Below are 19,348 nucleotides of genomic sequence, written 5' to 3'. Positions count from 1 at the left end.
AGGCTTTCAAAACTCTGATACTTATGTGCTTCTGGATGTCTACAGAATGACACAGAGTTTTACACTTTATCCCTCTGGAAACTGTTCTTCAAGCCAGGTGTAAACATTTGTGGTGACTGACTGAAAGGGGGTTGAAAGGGGGAATGGAAGACCTGGATTGTAAGCTGTCTGGTCTACCCACCATCCAATCTCCCTCTTTACAAATCCCAGAACTGAGATCTAAAAGGACAAAGGGTGTAGATGCTGAATCCATAGTGATCTAAAGTACCATTGTATTTTCTTCGTATGCAGTATGGCAAGGCGAAGCATAGCAATTATTGATGCCATATACTGAAGAATCCTGAGAAATTCCCTTGCAGATGCATGGCTTTGACATGAGAACCTCAGGAAGAACAGCTGATACATGTATACTTTGTCTTGAGGAAGAAGTACTGTTCCCAAAGTAGAGTCCAGCAAGAAAAGAAAGTTAATAGGGTTGATCAGATTGGCCATCAATTAACCCATTACAGGAGATAGGCTTGTGGGATCGTATCCTTGTGGACATTGTACATTTTGGAAACATATGTCTAAGACCAAATAATTCACTAGCAGGAATACGGGTCAGGTGTTTGATATACGATTCTATGCCAATTGCGGGTCAGATTGGATAGTGTATATGGCCAGCTGCACTTGTGCTGCCTTCTATGTAGGGCAGACTTCAAGATTATTACAATGTATTATGTTTGAACATTTTAGTGACATATGCAACAAAAGAATCACAAATGCACTATACAGACATTGCCAACTCCACACGTCTGCCAAATTTAGTTTTACAGTGACTGATAAAGTTATGGGCAATAGATTATTTAAAACGGGATGGCACTCTATTTTGACATATAAAGAAAGGAAATGGATTATTAAATTGGGGGGACTTTTTGCACCAGGTCTTAATGATAAAATGTAGTTTAAGAAAACCTAATTAATTATTAATTTGGTGCCGAGGGGAAGTGATGTCATATGAAATTATCAGGTACTGATGGTATATAAGTTAATTGAATTCTTGGATGGTTGAACACTGAAGAAGGCTATATGCCGAAACCGGTCTGAGACAAATGTATCTGAATAAAAGATTCTATCTATCCAGACGTCCTTTTGGTGCTGGCCTCTTTTTTGAGATTTTCAGTGTTGGTTTTTGACCGTTAACATCAGCCATACGTGCTTGCTGTTTTGTGGGAGTGAGTCCAGAAAATAGCCCAGGCAAATTATTATATGGGGAAGGGATGAAAGAAGACATCTGAAAGTTGATTTGAAAATACAAATTAGTAGAACTTTCTGAATAGTTCCTAAAGACTCTTGACAGCTGTAAAAAGAGTCTGCAAAGGCAGGACAATCATGCAAGTATGGAAAAATGTGAATGCCTTAAAGTGTGCAGCAAGCAATGACTGCAGGTGAGTAATTTGTAAATACCCTTGGTGCAGTAGAAAGTCCAAAGGGTAAAGCAGAGAACTGATAATTTGAGTCAGAAGTAGCAAGTCTTAAGAAATTTGAGAAATGCAGTGCCATAGGAAAAGATAGGTGTCTTTTAAATCCAGCTATGCCATGAAATCATGAGGAGGGAATAGCAGTACAAGACATTGACAGGATAACATTTTTCACAGGCCTCTATGATCCTTCTGATTTGGGAAATAAAAAAAAATTCTTGAATAAAAATCTCTGCCTAGGAGGCTAAGAGGCATAGGGTCTATGACACCTTGACACAGCATGTGATGCATCATTGGAGGAAATGGAATAATCTGGTCCCCTAAGAATAATCTGGTCCCCTAGGATAAGAGGGACTCTGCTGGAAAGACAGAGAGATTCCCATTGTCAAGTATGCCCTCTCTGGATTACCTTCTGAACCCAACTGTCTGAAACAATCTGATGCCACAAGGCTAGGTGAAGACTCAGCTACATGAAAAGGTTGCCTCAGTGGGGGAGACCTGTACAGGCAGACAGTCATGTTTATTGGGAGGACTGCCCTTTATTTTAGAGGTTTTTCCTTTCCTTTTAGACTCATTGCTGCATACATTATTTATCAGAAAAGAGAGATGAGGAGAAGGGGAAGTGACTGCTTGCTCTGAAGAAGAATGGTTGAAAAAATGTAGACACTCCTTGAACCAGTTATCCCCTTTCTTTACACTTCTTATACTTCTCAGCTGCAGAATGTCCAAAAAAAAAAACTCCTTTATCTAACAGAGAATTTTAAATTTCAGTCTTAATATCCTCAGGGAGATTTTGGGAACAAAGCCAAGCAAATCTCCTCAAAACTGATCCAGAAGCAGAAGAAAAATCAGCAGCATCATAAACACACACTGAGATTTGTTTAGTCTCCTGAGAAACAGCTGTCAGAAAATTATTTAATAAGTTCTTTACTTCAGAAGAAGGAAGATTAACCCATAACTCCTGCATGTTCATAAAGGAGAACTATAAGAACTGACCATTTTAAATTCCGTAAGTTAACGTACTAGTAGAATACAGTGTCGTACAATGTCTTCCCCAACGTATCCATTGCTTTTCTAATCCTTAACAGAGGGAATGGGGATAGCAGAAGTAATTTGTTTAGCAGACGCAGATTTGGATAGAGAAATAACTGATGTGTCTGCTTTAGGATTAGAAAACATGTACTTGTGTGTCTGGGATACCCTATATAACTTGTCAGACTACTTGGGAGCAGGAGATGACTACCAGGTAAGCTAAACACAGTGAGAAAGACATTCCCAATGCTTCTAGCAGCGAGGAGAAACATTTTTTAAAGACAGTAAGACTGGAGGAAGAGCTATAGCTTTAGGCACCTCCAACTGTAAGAATCATAGTACATTTTCTGTGCCACAGAAACCTCATTCTGGTCCCACTAAAAAATCTGTTTAATCTTAGATCAGTAAAAGAAATCTATTCACCAGAAAAATCTGAAGACATACTTTCTTCTGAATCAAATAACTCACAATGAGAGGAATTTCCTGAACAGCCACCCCCTGCAATGACTGCTCTTCAGACTGAAATAATATATCTGAAAGGGAAAGAATGATTTTCTGTTTTTTTGCCTGAAGAAACAGTAGGTAAGGAAAAAACAGAAATAAGTTGCTTGGCAAACCACAGTACATCTGTCTTGTTCACAGTAGCAGAAACAGAAACAGGAGGTTTTCCCACTAAACACACTTTCCCTGACAAAAGACAGATGCTGATTAGACATAGGGTTCCCAGCTTAAAGATTCCCATACCAGCTAAGTAAAGACTCTTCACCTGCCCTTCCCTCTGACAGTGGCAAAAGTTTCTCTCCTTTGCCTGGCTGCAGAGGACATGGCTATCCCCCAGTCTTTGGTGGCTGAAGAGGCTACACCAAGAGGACTGTGGGAAAAGATGGGCAATCTGAGGAACAGCAATCAGCCACAGTAGAATCACCCATCAGCTGGTGAGGCACAATAGGAGATGGCTGATGCTTCACAACATTGTTCTTTTACCCATACAGGGAAAGTATTACTTTGGGGACCAAAGGTTGCTCCATAGGTAAACTGAGGAAGAGATATGGAAGGCCAGTAACATAGCCTGGATGAGTCATTAACATATGGAGCAGAGAAGAGTGGTTATGACGTCTGTATACTGCTAGCAGTTCTCTGCAAACACAGTATCCTGCTTCAAAATTTTCTTTAAACAGCAGTGTTTCTTTCAAAAATAACCCTTTTCTTCACAAAAAAATCACATAAACATAAACATGAGCACTCCTTTAGAAATCTAATGATAGTCACAAAACATTCCATTTCCTAGCTAAATAATTTTTCACAGAAAAACAACAGTTTTTCTCATAAAATAATAAACAGTAGGAGGCTTTGTCCATTAGGGACTTATCTGCCCATCTCTTGAAGATTGCTAGTTGACCGACATTTCCATAGGGCCTGCCAAGGAAGCACTCACTTCATGCTCCAGCTGCCTTTTATGGAGATCAGGTCAAGCTTCTGACAGTTGTAATACAGAGAGGGCACCCAAAGCTCTGTGTAGCCCATCAGTCACAGGAGGTAGAACCCATATAGCTTAGGCTACTGCAACTTGGATCTACATCTGAACATCACCTGCAGCATCAGTACTGGGACATGCTTACCTCCCTGGTACTGACACCAGGACAACTGCAACCAAGAGAACAAAAGCAGTAGATGTCGTCTCTTAACACCGCCCCCAACACACACTCACACCTAAAACAGCTGTTCGAAGATTGAGGTCAATTGGGACTGCCCAAAATTCCAAGGCAAACAGAAATGCCAATGTCCTGGTCAAGGTTGAAAGACCCACCATCAGGCATCAAAAGACCAAGCTCAGGGATGGAATACTTGGTCCTGGAATTAAGGGGAATTAAAGCTGACCATGGAACATCAAGCCTTGATGCTGATGCTGGGATTAAACCAGAGATGGTTGACAAAAAAGCCCTTGATGCTGACACTTCAGTCAACATCAGGATTATAAATATAGAATGCACTGATGCTGAAGTTGCACTGGTGTCAAGAAATGGCCTCAAAGGAACTGGAGTTCTAATATAGCTCAGAGTGGAAGAGTCCAAAGATAAACCCCAAAAGTCAGTCAAAGAAGGTGACCCATAGCACCCCACCCCATGTTATTCTTGGAAGTCACCTGAGACCACATCTGCTGCATCTGAAGAAAAAGGCCTGACACAATTTCTAGTAGTCTAGCAAGACTGCCAATGATCTAGGGGGTCCACAGGATACAGAGAATAAAGGTCTGGGAGTTTGGTAGTTTGAATCAGATTATGGAAATTAAAAAAAATCTAAAGGTTGATATCATTATCCTATCAAATGTAAGCAAACCATATCAAATCTCCTTACCCACAGACTTAAATGTGAATATGTTAAAAAAAAAGTCAAACTATACATAAAACATCACCCAGAAGCAATACCTGAAAACAATAAATCTGGCCTTCAAAACAAGATGGAAACTTGTAAAATACAAAATAGTATAAAATATCAGTCCTGCAGGATAGTAATGTGAAGCATTATCAGGAGAGTGTTACTGTTAGATTAGGTTTCTGAGAGCTAGCATTAAGCAGACAAAGGCGAGTGAAATTGTTCTAAATCTGACAGGAAGCAGATAAAGAGACTGAATGAAACAGGTGATTGAGACCCGAAGAAAGAAGAGGCAAATTAAGTTAAATTAAGTCCAAGCACCTTAAAATGATTTAACAACAGTTATAAGATATGAAACTACAACAAAATTATCACATGTAGCATAATCAATGCTCATGGCTTCACTGCTGAGCCATTATCTACTATATGCAACCTAGAACCAATCTGAGGTGAGAGAGAGTTACCTATTTACTTTACTATAGACCATTTACTGTTTACTATATATGCTAGCGTTCTGTCATATAGGATAACTTTTTTTACAGGCAAGATATTAAACTTTGTGCTAAGAACTTCATGTATAAAAACATATTTCTAATCACAACCCAATATGTGGTTTAGTTGCTTCTATTTTTAAGTTATAGTTTGACACATTTTTCACTCTAAAGCATTCATATGGAGACAGACATTAGCTTACCATTTAATGGTTTCATTGTCATCTACTAACTAGAAACATCTGAGTAACTATTAGCAAGACCCCTTACCACATCAAGGCTATAAGAGTACGGGGGCAGAGTGGGCATAGATAGTCAAGCTCAAATGTTACATTTAAGTACATAACAATTTATATTAGACTACCCATCCACTTCACTGGATGAGGCAGAGCCTGCAGCTAAGATCCTGGGTGCTATCATGACAGAATATAATGGAGTACAATGGCCACAAAGGAAGACTTCGATCTGGACACAGTGTCCACCATGCAGTATTTGCAGAAGGTATACATAGATGCATAGGTAGCTGCTGCCCAAGTGTTGTAAAGTGAGTTCTTGAAGAATGAAGATGAAATAGACACAGCACTAGTGGAATGAGCATTCAGTTTGCATGGTAAAGATCTATCTGATGAGGTGAGACTTTAGAAACTGTTGACCTAATTTAGCTTTGGAAGATGTTACAAACAACTGATGAAATTGCTTTGTCCACTGAAGGTCAAATCTTAATTGTCTGTGGACATACAATGATGGAGATATACTCCCTGGATGGAGTTGGAAAGAAATAAGACAGGGAAATGGGGAGGATATACTACCTGGATGGAGTTGGAAAGAAAGAAGACAGGCAAATGGGGAAGATGTACTCCCTGGATGGAGTTGGAAAGAAAGAAGACAGGCAAATGGGGAGGATAATTTAATTTAGACTCTATGGTTACTCTGGGTAAAAAGGAAAGGCTCATAAGTAAGGAAAATCTTGTCTTTATAAAAGATTAAATGTAGAGTTAAGACAGAGCTTGGATTCACAAAATTTGTCTTGCAGAAGTGATTACCACAAGAAAAAATATCTTCCAGGATATATATTTCAGTTCTGCTGAATAGGCTTTTCTAAGACAAAGTTGAGGTCTGAAAATGATGTGGGGGTCTTTAATTGCAGGAGGGGTAATGACATAAGAAAGCACCTTTTAGGAAGGCTCTGAAGATTCTTTCCTAAGCAAGACCTTGAGAATTATCACCTTTATGGAAATTAGATACTACTGACAAATGGACTTTGATGGTTGAGAACCTAGATCCTGCATCAGAAAGAGATGACAAAAAGAGAAAACCAACTAGATTGGAACAGATGAAGGGTTATAGCCTCCTTGCTGGCCCAAAGGAGGAATGTTTGCTATTTCCTCCTATACAGCTTGCATATAGAAGATTTTTGGAAAGCTGTAAAAATCTGGACCATATTTGTAGACATCTCTGGCCATTATTGGAATTGGAGAATCATCATCATTCATCATCAGTCCCTTATTTCCATTTTTCTACATGGGGTCAAGGTGTTGAATTAGCTGTTGCCACCCCTTTCAGTTTAATACCAGTCTCATACTTTCTTCAACATTCATGCCTGGCTGTCACAGATCTTTTGTCTCAAAATCCATTTATCTCTTTACTGGACACTCTATTTTCTTCTTGCCTTCTTCCTGTCCCTCCAAATTCTTCACTAGAATATCTTCTGCTTTCCTGCACATGTGACCAAATCACCACAATCTGTTCTCTTTGACCATTTCTGCAGTTGGATATACTTTGGCTTCTGCTCTTATGTCCTTATTTCTTCATCTTTCCCACAGTGTGTGTCCTACCACCCATCTCAGGCACTTCACCTCCATCACCTCTAACGTTCTCATCTACTCTGCCTTGACTGCCCAGTTTCTGTACCATGCAGAATTACTGATTGTACCACTGTTTTGTGCACTGTACAATGACACTTTTCACAGTCCATTTAGTCACACCTGACAGACCTAATATGCTACATATGAAAGGTTTTATGTAGGTGTACTTCCTGCACACCTCATAACATGCCTGTCTGTGAGATCATTGAAACCTCAGAGGTAAATTACAATTGCTTACTTATTCTTTTAAATGCTATTGAATGGGCTTCTTCAGTCAGACTTTTCATCCTTGACTTTAGCACTTAGACATGTATTGAATTTTTATTTATCTTTTTGCCATTCTAGTCCTTGCCACTTAGAACAGCTTTAAATGTTTGCTCATTAATTCCATCCACCATCACAGCATATATTGCTTTGTCAGTCATTGGCAGCTAGATGTGGAATTTTATTTGGTTCCCTCTCTTAGTTTCCTTTCTCATCTTGTCAGTTCTTGAACCTCTGCTGTTTATTTTATTCTTGACATACATATCAGTTTCTGCATCTTCTTGTAGACTAAGGACAGCAGTCTTTCTGTCCCTAAAACCTATCCTCTTCAGTACTTGTGCAGAATGTGTCTACCAACGTTCTCTTCATTGGTGGTATAGTGGTGAGCATAGCAGCCTATCAAACAGTTGACCTGGGTTTGAGTCCCGGCCAGTGCAAGAAGTTTGTACATTTAAGTGTTGGTTATTTATTTATTGATTGACTTATTACTTTCCTTTACCTGCTTCTCTCTTTCATTTAAAATCATTACACTTTCTGTATTACTTAGTTTTGTCAGCCCTTTTCTTCTTTTAAAACTAGCTGTTGTCGTAATATAAATGCAGCCTTATTAGGTTCTCATCTTGTGTCTTGCAGTCTCTGACTTTTGCATTAATTTTCAAGGCCTGCAGACTTGATATTCCTGCTTAGATATCGTGTTTCAATTCCAAAGTTTTTCAAGTGCTGCTTGCCTGCATGCCTTCTGACTATCAAGCCCCCCAGCTGAACCTGAGCCCATTCATTCCCCATACTGGGTACTCCCTGCATTGGGTGGATAGCCACCTGTAGGGATGACTGTTGAGACAGTCAAATGGGATATTATGTCCCTTCTTCTTGCGTAATATCAGTGAAGGTGTGTCATTGCTATGGCCCTAACCTACACTCCTGGTGGCTGATGTGAGCACCCATTTCCCCAAAAAAGCACTGTATGCCTTCCCCTTTTGAAAATACATGTACCCACATACACTCATGCGGGCTACCATCACGAGCCTGGGACCACCTTATACATACCTTAGCTAATATATTTCCTATACTAGTCACTGTATGCTTCTAGACTTGGCTGCCTGTTTAGTTTATTGACTTTTTTAAATCCAGGTAAGTGAACTGGTTGGACTTCATGGAGCCTTTTAAGCCATAACTCCAGTTATGACATCAAGGGTAAATATAGAATATACTGACAGTTAATAGTAGCTAATTTACTTGCATGTTTTTGGGAGGTGGGAAGAAATTATAGTGCTTGGAGAAAATGCACACAGAGTGACCAGAAGTCAGAATTAAACCCCAAACCCTGGAGCTGTGAGGCGGAGACCTTAAACACTGTGCTACACTTTGCTCCGTATACCAAACAGTTCAAAGATGGTTTTGTTCATGAGGTATTTTCACCGGATTACCTTCTGTTTCTTCTGCAGTCTTGTCTCTACTTTCAGTATCTATCTTTGTTTCTCTGTCTGTTACAGAATCTTGGTATGTGTACTCTAGATAAAATGTTATTTTTTTTTATTTTCCTTTACCCTCTCCTGCTTATTCTCCGCTGATTAAAGCAATTTTGCACAAGGCTTGGAGGCTACAAATTGTTGTCTTAAAGATGATGTCCCTACCCCTTCTTTCCTCCTTTTATTACCTATTGCAATCTAATTTGAGCACATAGGTTTAGCTGTAAGCCACTTTTTAAACAGAAAAACACAAGTCATTTTGAGTTAGGGAACTTTCAGTATTTAGTTTCCCGTGCTGAAACAAAATTTGCATTGAGATGCCATGCATTTTTCCCTATGCATTTGTTTTCACATCTGTGGGAATGATTTTTTTTCCTTGTTTGGACCAGTTAGACAGTAATTTTACCTAGGGATGCTGAATCAATGTTCCAGATGCCTTTAAAATAGCTATAGCAGACTACATTTGCACAATATGTCTGCTTGTCACTCAGAACAGGAGACTCAACGTGGGGTATATTCCTACCCTCAGTAGATCATTTTTGATTTTTTTGTCTGTGACAACTATTGCTTTCTCCTATCACATTCTTTACATAGCCACCATAAAACTATAATTAAAAAGAATACTCCCGTACCAGGTACAACCCATACATTAAAACTCCAGAACTCCTGTATTATTCCATCCTTATCTGCTGTGTTTCTGACTATATGCTACACCTTCTCTTTGCTAATCGAGACACAGGGAAATATAAACATAGGCAGTAAATTGACTGCAAGGTAAGTAGAGCTGTGTTGCATAGAAACAGTGTATATGACAGTGGAAATTCTAAACACTTTTCTAACAGGTAAATGATGCCACCTAGTGGTAGTTTATAATGAATCGTGTAGCAAAATACAAAGGCATGCTTCTTCATTTGACAAGACACCTACCTCTGTTTATTATGAAATGTTGCTAAGTGGACTGAGCAGACACATTATCATTTAAGGTGGGCAGGAATACATTGCACAGGCTGAAATAATATATTCCAAAATCAGAAACTGGTGCTCTTTTCCATACTGTACACTGTTTCCAGTGCTGTTACAGACTCCCCACTGAATGCATGATTGCCGAAGTAAAACAGGAGACTCCATGATATACAGATTTTCAGAACCTGATGTGTGAATAACACAACACATTACATAAATTAGAGATTTTCAGAAGCAAAAACATACTTTAATTTGAATTAGCACTGTTGTATTTGGTACTCTGGTCCTTTCTTTTTTGCTAAACGTAGTTTTAATGATTGTCACTGTACTCCTTCAGCTGTTACATGTGTAATTCCAGATCTAGATGCTAACCGCATAAGGACCACAAAAATCATTTGGTACAAGAGCTGTAAGTTTTCCTTTAGTTAATATAAAACATGGCCTTGATATCAGCTGCCTAAAAAACATTGACTCATGTCTCCTTTGTGAGGTATGCAGAAAAGATGTGCACAAAGTAAATGTTTTGTCAACTTAACAGTAGCAAACACCATGTTATGCATGCTTAGTGTTTTGTAATATGTTGTATAATGCATTCATTTTTTTTTCTCTTCACCTCCCCACAATATGTTGCTCTCCTTATGACACACCTTTGCTTGCTGTTTTTGTTGTTGCGCTTGAAACCCCATTGGCCATTGCCATCATGTGCTCGCTGCCTGCTAATTAAGACTCAACCAGCTGTCAGATCACTGAAGCGACCCCTCGAGGCAACCTTTGACCTGGTACTTGCACCTTTCACCTTCTTGCTTTGCATGTAGCTGTGTTAGACTGCATGAAAGCGTTTTTTATTTGTTTGTCATGTATTCATTAAGAGACTGCTGCTGTTAATTTAAAGCTCCTAACAGTTATATGGTGACAGTTTCCCTAAAACCTTCAATCATATCATAATGATAAAAACAGATTAATCCAACATGTTTGTGTTTCAAAATCTCAGAATTAATCTTTCTAATGTATGAATATGATTTTTTATTTAAATTGTGATGTTTAAAGGCATATGAGTTTTTGAAACTGCCATCTGGCAACATTTTTGCTGCTTTTAATTCCTCCCCTTTCATGCTCACTGTAAACTTGCTAAGATGTCCTACACACAGTCATAATGACAGGCACATCCTAATTAGTACTACTTTGTTATACTTTTATTTACTACCTTGGGGAAATTTTACAAAAAAAATCTATTTAACTAATCAAATGGAACTTGATAAAAGCAATAAATGTAAAGAACTAAAAGTAATGAATGTAAAAAACTATCTGTAGAACCCTTGTGAATAAAATTAAACACATGGCATGGAAATATCCCCGATATGTTGATTTTGCTCGGGATATATAAAGTAGTATCTTTTCCCACATTATGAATTATGTTGATTGTACAGCCCATCTAGGAATGGTAAACATTTATATATTTTGTGGCAAATTGAATGGGATGCCTGCCTGTTAGATACCAGGCACTGTTAATTAAGCAGTCTTCTAAATGGCATTCAAAACTGCAGTGAAACCTGTTTCCATAAATTCTAACGGACTAAAGCTAAATGCTGTAGCCTCCTACCTGCTTCTGTTTAGTGTGTTTATGCTCTGAGTTATGTTAAATGTACTGCTTTGCATGGATTCTTGGTTGTAATTTCCAGTCTTTAGTTTTATTCCTAACTAACAAGCTAGTTTAATGCTCTCAGCCATTTGTTTTTTGGAGGGGCAACAGATCTTAAGTGAGGTAGTTATAGAACTACACATTAATTGTGGGATTTTGAAAGCCTCACTATTACAATCAATAACACAATCATGTGCAATGTCTTTTACATGTAATATGTTTTCTGGTACCCAGGAGCATGAGTTGGAAGTCTTTTTACAAATGTAATTATGTTTTATGGTATAATGTGAACTATATTAATAAACATATGTTCTGTATCAGAATTTAAGCATAACAAAAGTATATTTCTTATTTTATTTTGCAAAAGCGTTATATTTGTTTTTGATGTATTCATAAGTTTTATGGAAATTAAATTCAGGTGTGATAAAGGTGGTGAAACAGGTTTGACTGTGTTGGTATCAAATAGTAAAGTGGAAGAATTATTTATTCTTGAAAAACATTTAATTTATTTTTGAACTTGTTGCAGTTACAGTTCTGTGCAGAATGATGTTAACCATATTTGCAAAAAATGACGTGCTATTGTTATGTGTCCAAGCATGTCAGTTTTGTCAGTAGTAATCTTTTTATGGTTTGCAAATTTTAATTGTGAATTAATTAGTCAAAAAAGCCTATTACATATTAGAAAACAAAGTCAGCATTTTATGGACCGCTAATAGTATGAGTATAGTCAATAGCCAATTTATGTTAATATATTTTTTAGTAAAAACTGGAACAGTTTGTGCACAACATATCATTATCCAAGTATGTATCTATATAGCACTTAACTGACTTATAGCTTAAATCTGTCTGAATTTAATAAAGTCGTTACATAACTTATTTCCCCATGTTATGCTGTTGATGCTTTACAGTCATGTTCGTCATGCATGATGAAAAATTTGTATTTAATTAAAGTTTCATGTCTCATTTAATTTCCTTCATAGATGAAATATTCAGACCATCTTATGCTACAACGTAGTTCATATTTAGATAAGTACAATTCAATTGTACATAATTTAAGTCAAAATTGTTGCTTATAGATCAGTTTGACGTTGGATAGTTCATGTTCCGTATCACTGAACAGTTCTATTTAATGATGTTTTCCTTTGAAAACCACTACTTGGAAAAATATTGGAAATATTTGCTAAGTGGAACTGTACAAACATCTTCCTTAAGCATAATACAAAATCTTAAAAGTAATAGAATAGTTTCAGTGCCAGCTGACTTAGAAATAGTTACAGTCAGTAGAAGAAGGCAAGGAGAACCCTTGTAAACATTCTTTCTTTTTCTGAGTAGTGACTTTCCAGGAGAACATTGCTCTCATGAGCATCTTGACCTGAAGAGCTGCATGTTAATCAATCCACCCGCTACCAAGATCCTTATGTGATGCTTTGTTGTAAATTTTCCTAGCCTCTATATATATATATATATATATGTTATTCTTGCTGCCGTACACCTTGGAAAAATACAATGTATATTTTGTGACTATTCGTTGTGTTTTTTCTTTATTGTTTTGCCAAACTGATAAAGTTGCAGGTGAGTGCAGGACTCATTGTTTCAGCATGTCATGTTTTATTTGATTTATGTCTTTTGTTCTTTTGTTGCTTGTTTTTTTTTTTTTTTACGAATCGCTCATCCACAGGCCCTGCAGCCTGGTGTACTCCAACCTTTACCAAAGAGGCCAGCACTTGAAAAAAACAATGGTGCCACCACAGTCTTTAACCCCAGTGTTTTCCACTATCAACAGGCTCTAGCTAACATGCAGCTTCAACAGCCTGCATTTTTCCCCACAGGTAAGCCAAAGTAAAGCTGTTATATTTCAACGAGTATTACTATTGTAGAGATCTGAAAATGAAAAACAAAAAGACAAATTATATAAGCAATGAATCAGAAGTGAACGCAGTTTCAGTTTAGCAATTGTGATTTTCAGTAGTCTGATTACAGTGCGTTATTTTTTTTTAATTGAAGTTGCCCCTCAGCATGCACACAAACACACACACACACACGCACACACACACACACACACACACACACACACACACACACACACACACACACACAGTTCTTAGCTCTAAAATATATTTTACTTTTGATTTTTGTAATAACCTAACCCTTTTCATTAAATTAAAATTTGGTTATGACAGGACCTTTTTTATCAAATCCGAACACTTATTTTTTTGTCTGCCTAGCACTGCATAAGGAGGTTCATTGGTGTGGGTGGGGCAAATCAAAAATAAAACACACTACTTGAATAAAGATTCACAGGTAAATGCCCATTGTCAAATCAAATGATTTGTGTGTTATTGTAAGTTTTTTTTCTATACAAATGTATTTTACCAATATAATATCAAAATGCAGTGTAGACTGATAACTTCTTTTCTGATATGGAAGTTAATCGCTGTCATGACTGTCTCATTTTCCAAAGTCCATCTCGTAGAAGCACCCACTTTTCAAAAAATGTATCACATTGACCCTTGCTTTTTACGTTTATAGTGACATATAAGTTACTATAGAGCTACTTAAAACAAAAACATTTATTTTTATTTTACTTCCCTAGCCAGTTTTGATACGTATTAATTTGGAATCTAATTTCCAGATTGTGTAGCAACAGCTAAGTAGAGCTTCTTCCCTTTGGAAAAGCCAGCTGGCTGCTGTCATTGTGTTTCCTGGATCATTTGCTATCTACAATCATGCACCTGTTGACTGTACTATAAGTTTGGATGCCATATGTGCAGTACATTTTGCCACAGCTTTGAGAGCAGAATCTGGCTTACCATGTAAAGTAGCAAATATTTTGTCACTGTTAAGTAACTATTCTGTTCTACTTAGCCTTTGTTTAACACTGTGCTTTTGCTGTGAGTTAGTGCAACACAGCTGAAACAGGATGCAGCTTTTGTCCCAAAATAATTTTATTCAGTTTATGTTTGTCATCAGTGTGTTTGGATGTCTGGTTAACACACTACAGAGCTCTTTTACAAATACATTATGTTTTGTTAAGCAGGCAAAATGGTGTTTGCAGTCTATGGCTTGGAGATGGTGTAGACATTGAATAAGAGTAGAACCATGTTTGGAGAAGTAAACTCTGGCTAATCTTGCATAAAAGGAGTCTAAAAATTGTATTAAATAGGTTATTCTGAATCAGTTAACATAGTTCAGGTATAAATTGTATTTATTTATTTTATAGTGCTTTTGGAAATGACTCTTCCCTCTTATCCTGAGTTCAGATTCACAGATCTTATAAATTTGGTGAAGAAGAATGTAAATTTGTTCTAAACGCAAGCAGTCCCATTTCTATCGTATTATTGATATCATTCCTCCTCCATTTCTGCATACATTTTCATTAGATGTCACTGTTTGTGTATGCATGAAAACGGCTTGAAAATAACGCACTGAATACTTTTATATTACTTTTAAACATTTGTTCTTAGTCAGTATAGTTACTGAACCTTCTGGACAGAAGTGTAGAATCAGTAACTCAATATAGTATTTTAAGTGAATTATTAATTTATTTCTATTTGTTAACCAGAATCAGTTGGAGAAAGGGGCAGTGGGAACTTTAAAAACTATGATTAAATACAGTTAGACAAATTCAAATGGCTCCGTAATGTTACTTCACCAAAGATGTGAACTATTCTTCCTAGATTTTTAAATGTGTATGAATTCTACTGTAGCTGAAATAGCTGACTCAGAAAGTCATTTATACGCTGTATTTGCTTTAAGCATATTTAATTGTACTTACATATCACAAAGGATCTGATTTGTTTGACTTCTGAAGCATACAGTAGGATATATAACAATCTAATGCACTTTAAAAACTAAGAAACATTAGTATATTAACTGTCCTATATATGTGAGAGTTGTTGTAATTTTAGATATTCTGTTTTAAATCCATTTCACAACATTGCAATTGATATGGCCTGGCCTACTGTGCATACTCTGATCTCTGATGTAGACCTTATGTGGTGTACTGTGGTTAAATCAAACATAAGCCTGAATTCTTGGGTTCTGGATATATATGTGTCTTTTTAATAAAAGTCAATACATTTATTTTACAAAAGATGATCAATCAGCTATTATCTGGCAAGTTTTAATGTTAATTGACTTATTTTGTATAAGTCAAGTGACAGAGCCTGTGGTACACAGCAATGAGTGAGCAGTGTACAACTTTTGCCTCTGATATAGTAACAAAACATGCCACAGATATTCTCTCGCTATTCAATAAAAATGTACCCAAGAAACCAGCAATGTGTTTGGCTACATGTGGTATCTTAGCTGGACTGCTTCTAAGAACAATCTTTTTTGCATGTGCTAAAATGTTATGTGTTTTGTGATTTTTAAACCTGCTTGTAGATACATTTGTTTCTAACCTCAGAGATTTGCTAACGAATGTTCCTTTTTATTCATCTTTCCACGCTTCACTGCATGGTGTGCAGGGTCATTGCTGTGCATGACACCCGCTGCAAGCATTGGTAGGTTTCTCTATATAAAATCTGAGTATTTTCCTAAACTGAGAGATAGAAAATGTACTTTGTATCTGTGGGAGGTCTGTGACTGACTAACAACATCTGAAAAAAATGACACACTGTTTCAATATTTCTGTGACTACTGTCATATAGTTGTTTTCCTGCAAACATTTTGTGTCAGATTTAGTAGTAATGTGTCATTACTATACTAGTATTTATTATAATTTTTTATATTTACTAAAGTTATTTTGTTTTAATTAAAAACAGTATCATATCTATTTTCATGCAACAAGATAAACTATGTTTTTTTCAAATACAGTGAAAATAAGAATTGTAAATGATGCGTGTGATAAGCATATACCCTTGAACTGTTGGATTTGAATAGATGTTGCATAATGTTGTAAAATACTTCACCATCATTTCAAATCCATTCTTAATAAAATGATGTGAAAGCCTTTTTCCCAGTTATTGAAACACCAGCCAAATATGAAGCATTTTTTTCCAGCTGGCAAATGACATAAATCCTTGTCACATCAAAATCTGGAAAAGACAATGATTTTGTTCATGCACAAGTATGTTACACAGCAGGGCCAGCATTTGAGTTAAGTAAGCAGTAGTGTAAGTTAAGTTGGACATTACTGGGAAATAAAGGACAGTCCAGGGGTGTTGCTGTGCTGCCTTCCTTGCCCCTGGGCATTCTGTTATTTCCATGTAGCACTCACTCTGGAGGGCACTTAAAAATAGCCCTCTATTTGTTTTAGTAGACTAATGTTTCTGACATATGGTGTTTTGGTTTTTGTAGGGTATATGAGAATGTTCTTGGTGTTAAGGAGCCCTTTACATTGATTCTGAGTGTATTTTTAATATGGACTACTTCAACAAGGATTGATAGCATCACCATTTCAGCATTTCTTAATATTTTCCAACTGACTCTTTCAGTATGGCAGCGTGACCCTATATCATGATTTATGTAACTGGTATTATACTGTTCTCTTAAAAAAAAATGCTTTGCAAACTGGCTGTGAAATTATATGTTTTCAGAAAGACTTTTCACTGACATTTTATGTATTGCATAAACTGGGTAATCCCTAAAGGTATATTAAAAATTTAGTGCAAAATATTTTAAGTTAATCAATCATTAGTAACTTAACAGTTTCCTTATCATTTTCGGACAAGATTTCAACATACCACCCATGAACTACATAACTGTCGTTGTGTAATTTTGTCCACAAATGTACTTCACAAACTTAGTAAGAAGTCTTTTCAGAGTGAACTGCATCATTCTAGATGCATATTTCATGAGAAGGGAACTTAACAGGTCACACACTGAAAATGTATGTGAATATGTCCAAGCGAGAAACTAAGCACCACACAGTGAGTTTAGTATGCGAAGTTTAGGCCTGTCCATATGGAATTGTTGTAATTAACATTCTGCACCTCAGCAGCCAACAGTAGAACCTACAAGATCACATGAGCTACTGAAGTATAAAAATAAGTGTATGCAGCCTTAAACCAAATTTATTTTTGCACTTGAAACCAGAAGTGAAACATTACTAAAATAGTCATTCTCTCTGGCACATTCGATATCTGACTTCTTATTTTCTGTAAATATAACTATAATACATGTTCTAGTGTCAGATGTAGTATTTCTTTGTATTATGTGGCTTTAAATGGAAAAGGAGCAGCTTAAGTGGAATTTAAAACTAAAAATAAATGTATCTTTCACCAAGTAACCAGTGACCAATGCATCCAACTTTTCATACCCCTTCCTGTCAGACTGTGGTGGGCTTGGCTCAATCCCCTTTTCACTGTAGCAGTTATCTCCTAGTTGATTCCATGTGCTCCCACCTCTTTAGACTATCAGCTCCACCACAAACTGTTGGATAGAAGAAGATAAAGATTGTACTTGGTATTTTATGAGAGTCAGTGCAGTTCAACACTGGTGTGCTGATCAAACAATACCATAACTGTATAAAACCGTTAAAGATACTTCAGAACATTTAAGTTTCCTCTCCACTGTGGTCCTTCTGGATGCAAATTTTGTTTTACACTTTAGATATTGCTAACATTTATCCAGTTTGTAGTTAGGTGGTGCTTAAAAAGACATTTTAAAATGTTTGCATCATGATGCACAGGTTCTCTCAGGTAATGCGCAACGAACCATTGTGCTGTACTTTTTTATTTGGTCTGCCGTACTGAAGCAGGATAATTAGATAAAGAGACTATGCAGAGTTGTACTGTGAAATATGAAGAGAAATACTGTTATGTGTGCAATGGGCGCAGAAAAGAATATCAAAAGTGTAAACAGGGAGACTGCAAACGTGGAGCGATGATAGAAATAATCTTAACGTTTTATGCCATCTTTCTGTGCCTGAGGTATAAGATCAGTTTCAGTTGTACAACTTACAGATACTAGTGATTAGTGAGATAAAGTGCTTTACATTGATTTACATTATATGCGTTTCTTCTTAGTGAAAGAATTTGCAACTTTGGATGTGTAAGATGGAATTGTTTCTTATAGATTACCTTGTGACTGAACTGGAATAGAACTTTAGACCCTTTAATTCACTGGACAGTAAGATTTAGGAACAGCTTTCTTATTTCCTTTCAGCCAAAGAAGAACTAACATTGTTTAACTAGGTTGTTTTCTGAACTAGGAGAGCATAATCTGTAAATCTGTGGCTAATTATGCCTCAGCCGCTGTAGGCGTGCATAACAACTGTCCAATGCATATACCAGCAATGTCTAACATGCATAACAACTGTCCAATGCATATCCCAGGAATGTCTAACTCTACTTTTAAAATTGGTAACAGCTGGCTTGACTAACGTCTCCACGTGGATTACCTGATTGTATTGTACACTGAACAACCAGTCTGACTACCACGAAGTGACTGTTTCATGAAGTATGAGAATTTGTTGTTGTCTAGTCATTAAGTTAGACCCTCCTCTTTGTGACCTCCAGGTCTTTAGCACCCAGGCCTGTCTGTCCACATCTGCTTTAGCACCCAGGCCTGTCTTTTAGCATCTGCTTCTTTACATTCTTGTGTATTCATATTCATTACTCCAGTAATTCTTTCTGTTCACATTACTTCTACTACCTACCATCTTCTTTTGTCTTTAACCTTTCCAGACATGAGTGTCTTCTCTGTTGAAGCCTGTCTTTGCATTATGTTGCCAAAGTATGTTTACATTTTGCTGTCAGGCTTTCCAGAGTGAACAGTCTGGATTTATTGTCTTATGTTTGATTGATCCATCTTGTTCCAGTCCATGGATTTCTCAAACATTTTCTCC

The 19,348-nt window shown here is 36.9% G+C and overlaps 1 protein-coding gene across 8 annotated transcripts in view; it reads left to right on the top strand.

The window, feature by feature from the left end:
• Positions 1-19,348, top strand: part of LOC122789971 (muscleblind-like protein 2) — a 938,268-nt gene that overhangs the window by 809,254 nt on the left and 109,666 nt on the right. For 4 of the 8 annotated variants that reach the window (XM_044057472.1, XM_044057473.1, XM_044057474.1 and 1 more), the window contains 3 exons: positions 10,643-10,696; positions 13,235-13,385; positions 16,026-16,061. In XM_044057472.1, the coding sequence (XP_043913407.1) occupies positions 10,643-10,696; positions 13,235-13,385; positions 16,026-16,061 (241 nt within the window). The remainder of the gene's footprint in view (positions 1-10,642; positions 10,697-13,234; positions 13,386-16,025; positions 16,062-19,348) is intronic. The other 4 variants (XM_044057477.1, XM_044057475.1, XM_044057478.1 and 1 more) reach the window with 3 other exon arrangements.

This window comes from Protopterus annectens, chromosome 15.part0 (assembly GCF_019279795.1).
Source record: "Protopterus annectens isolate FY-2018-M chromosome 15.part0, PAN1.0, whole genome shotgun sequence".
Classification (NCBI taxonomy): domain Eukaryota; kingdom Metazoa; phylum Chordata; order Ceratodontiformes; family Protopteridae; genus Protopterus; species Protopterus annectens.
The sequence above is the reverse complement of the archived record's forward strand: the minus strand, read 5'-3'. Positions and strand labels throughout refer to the sequence as shown.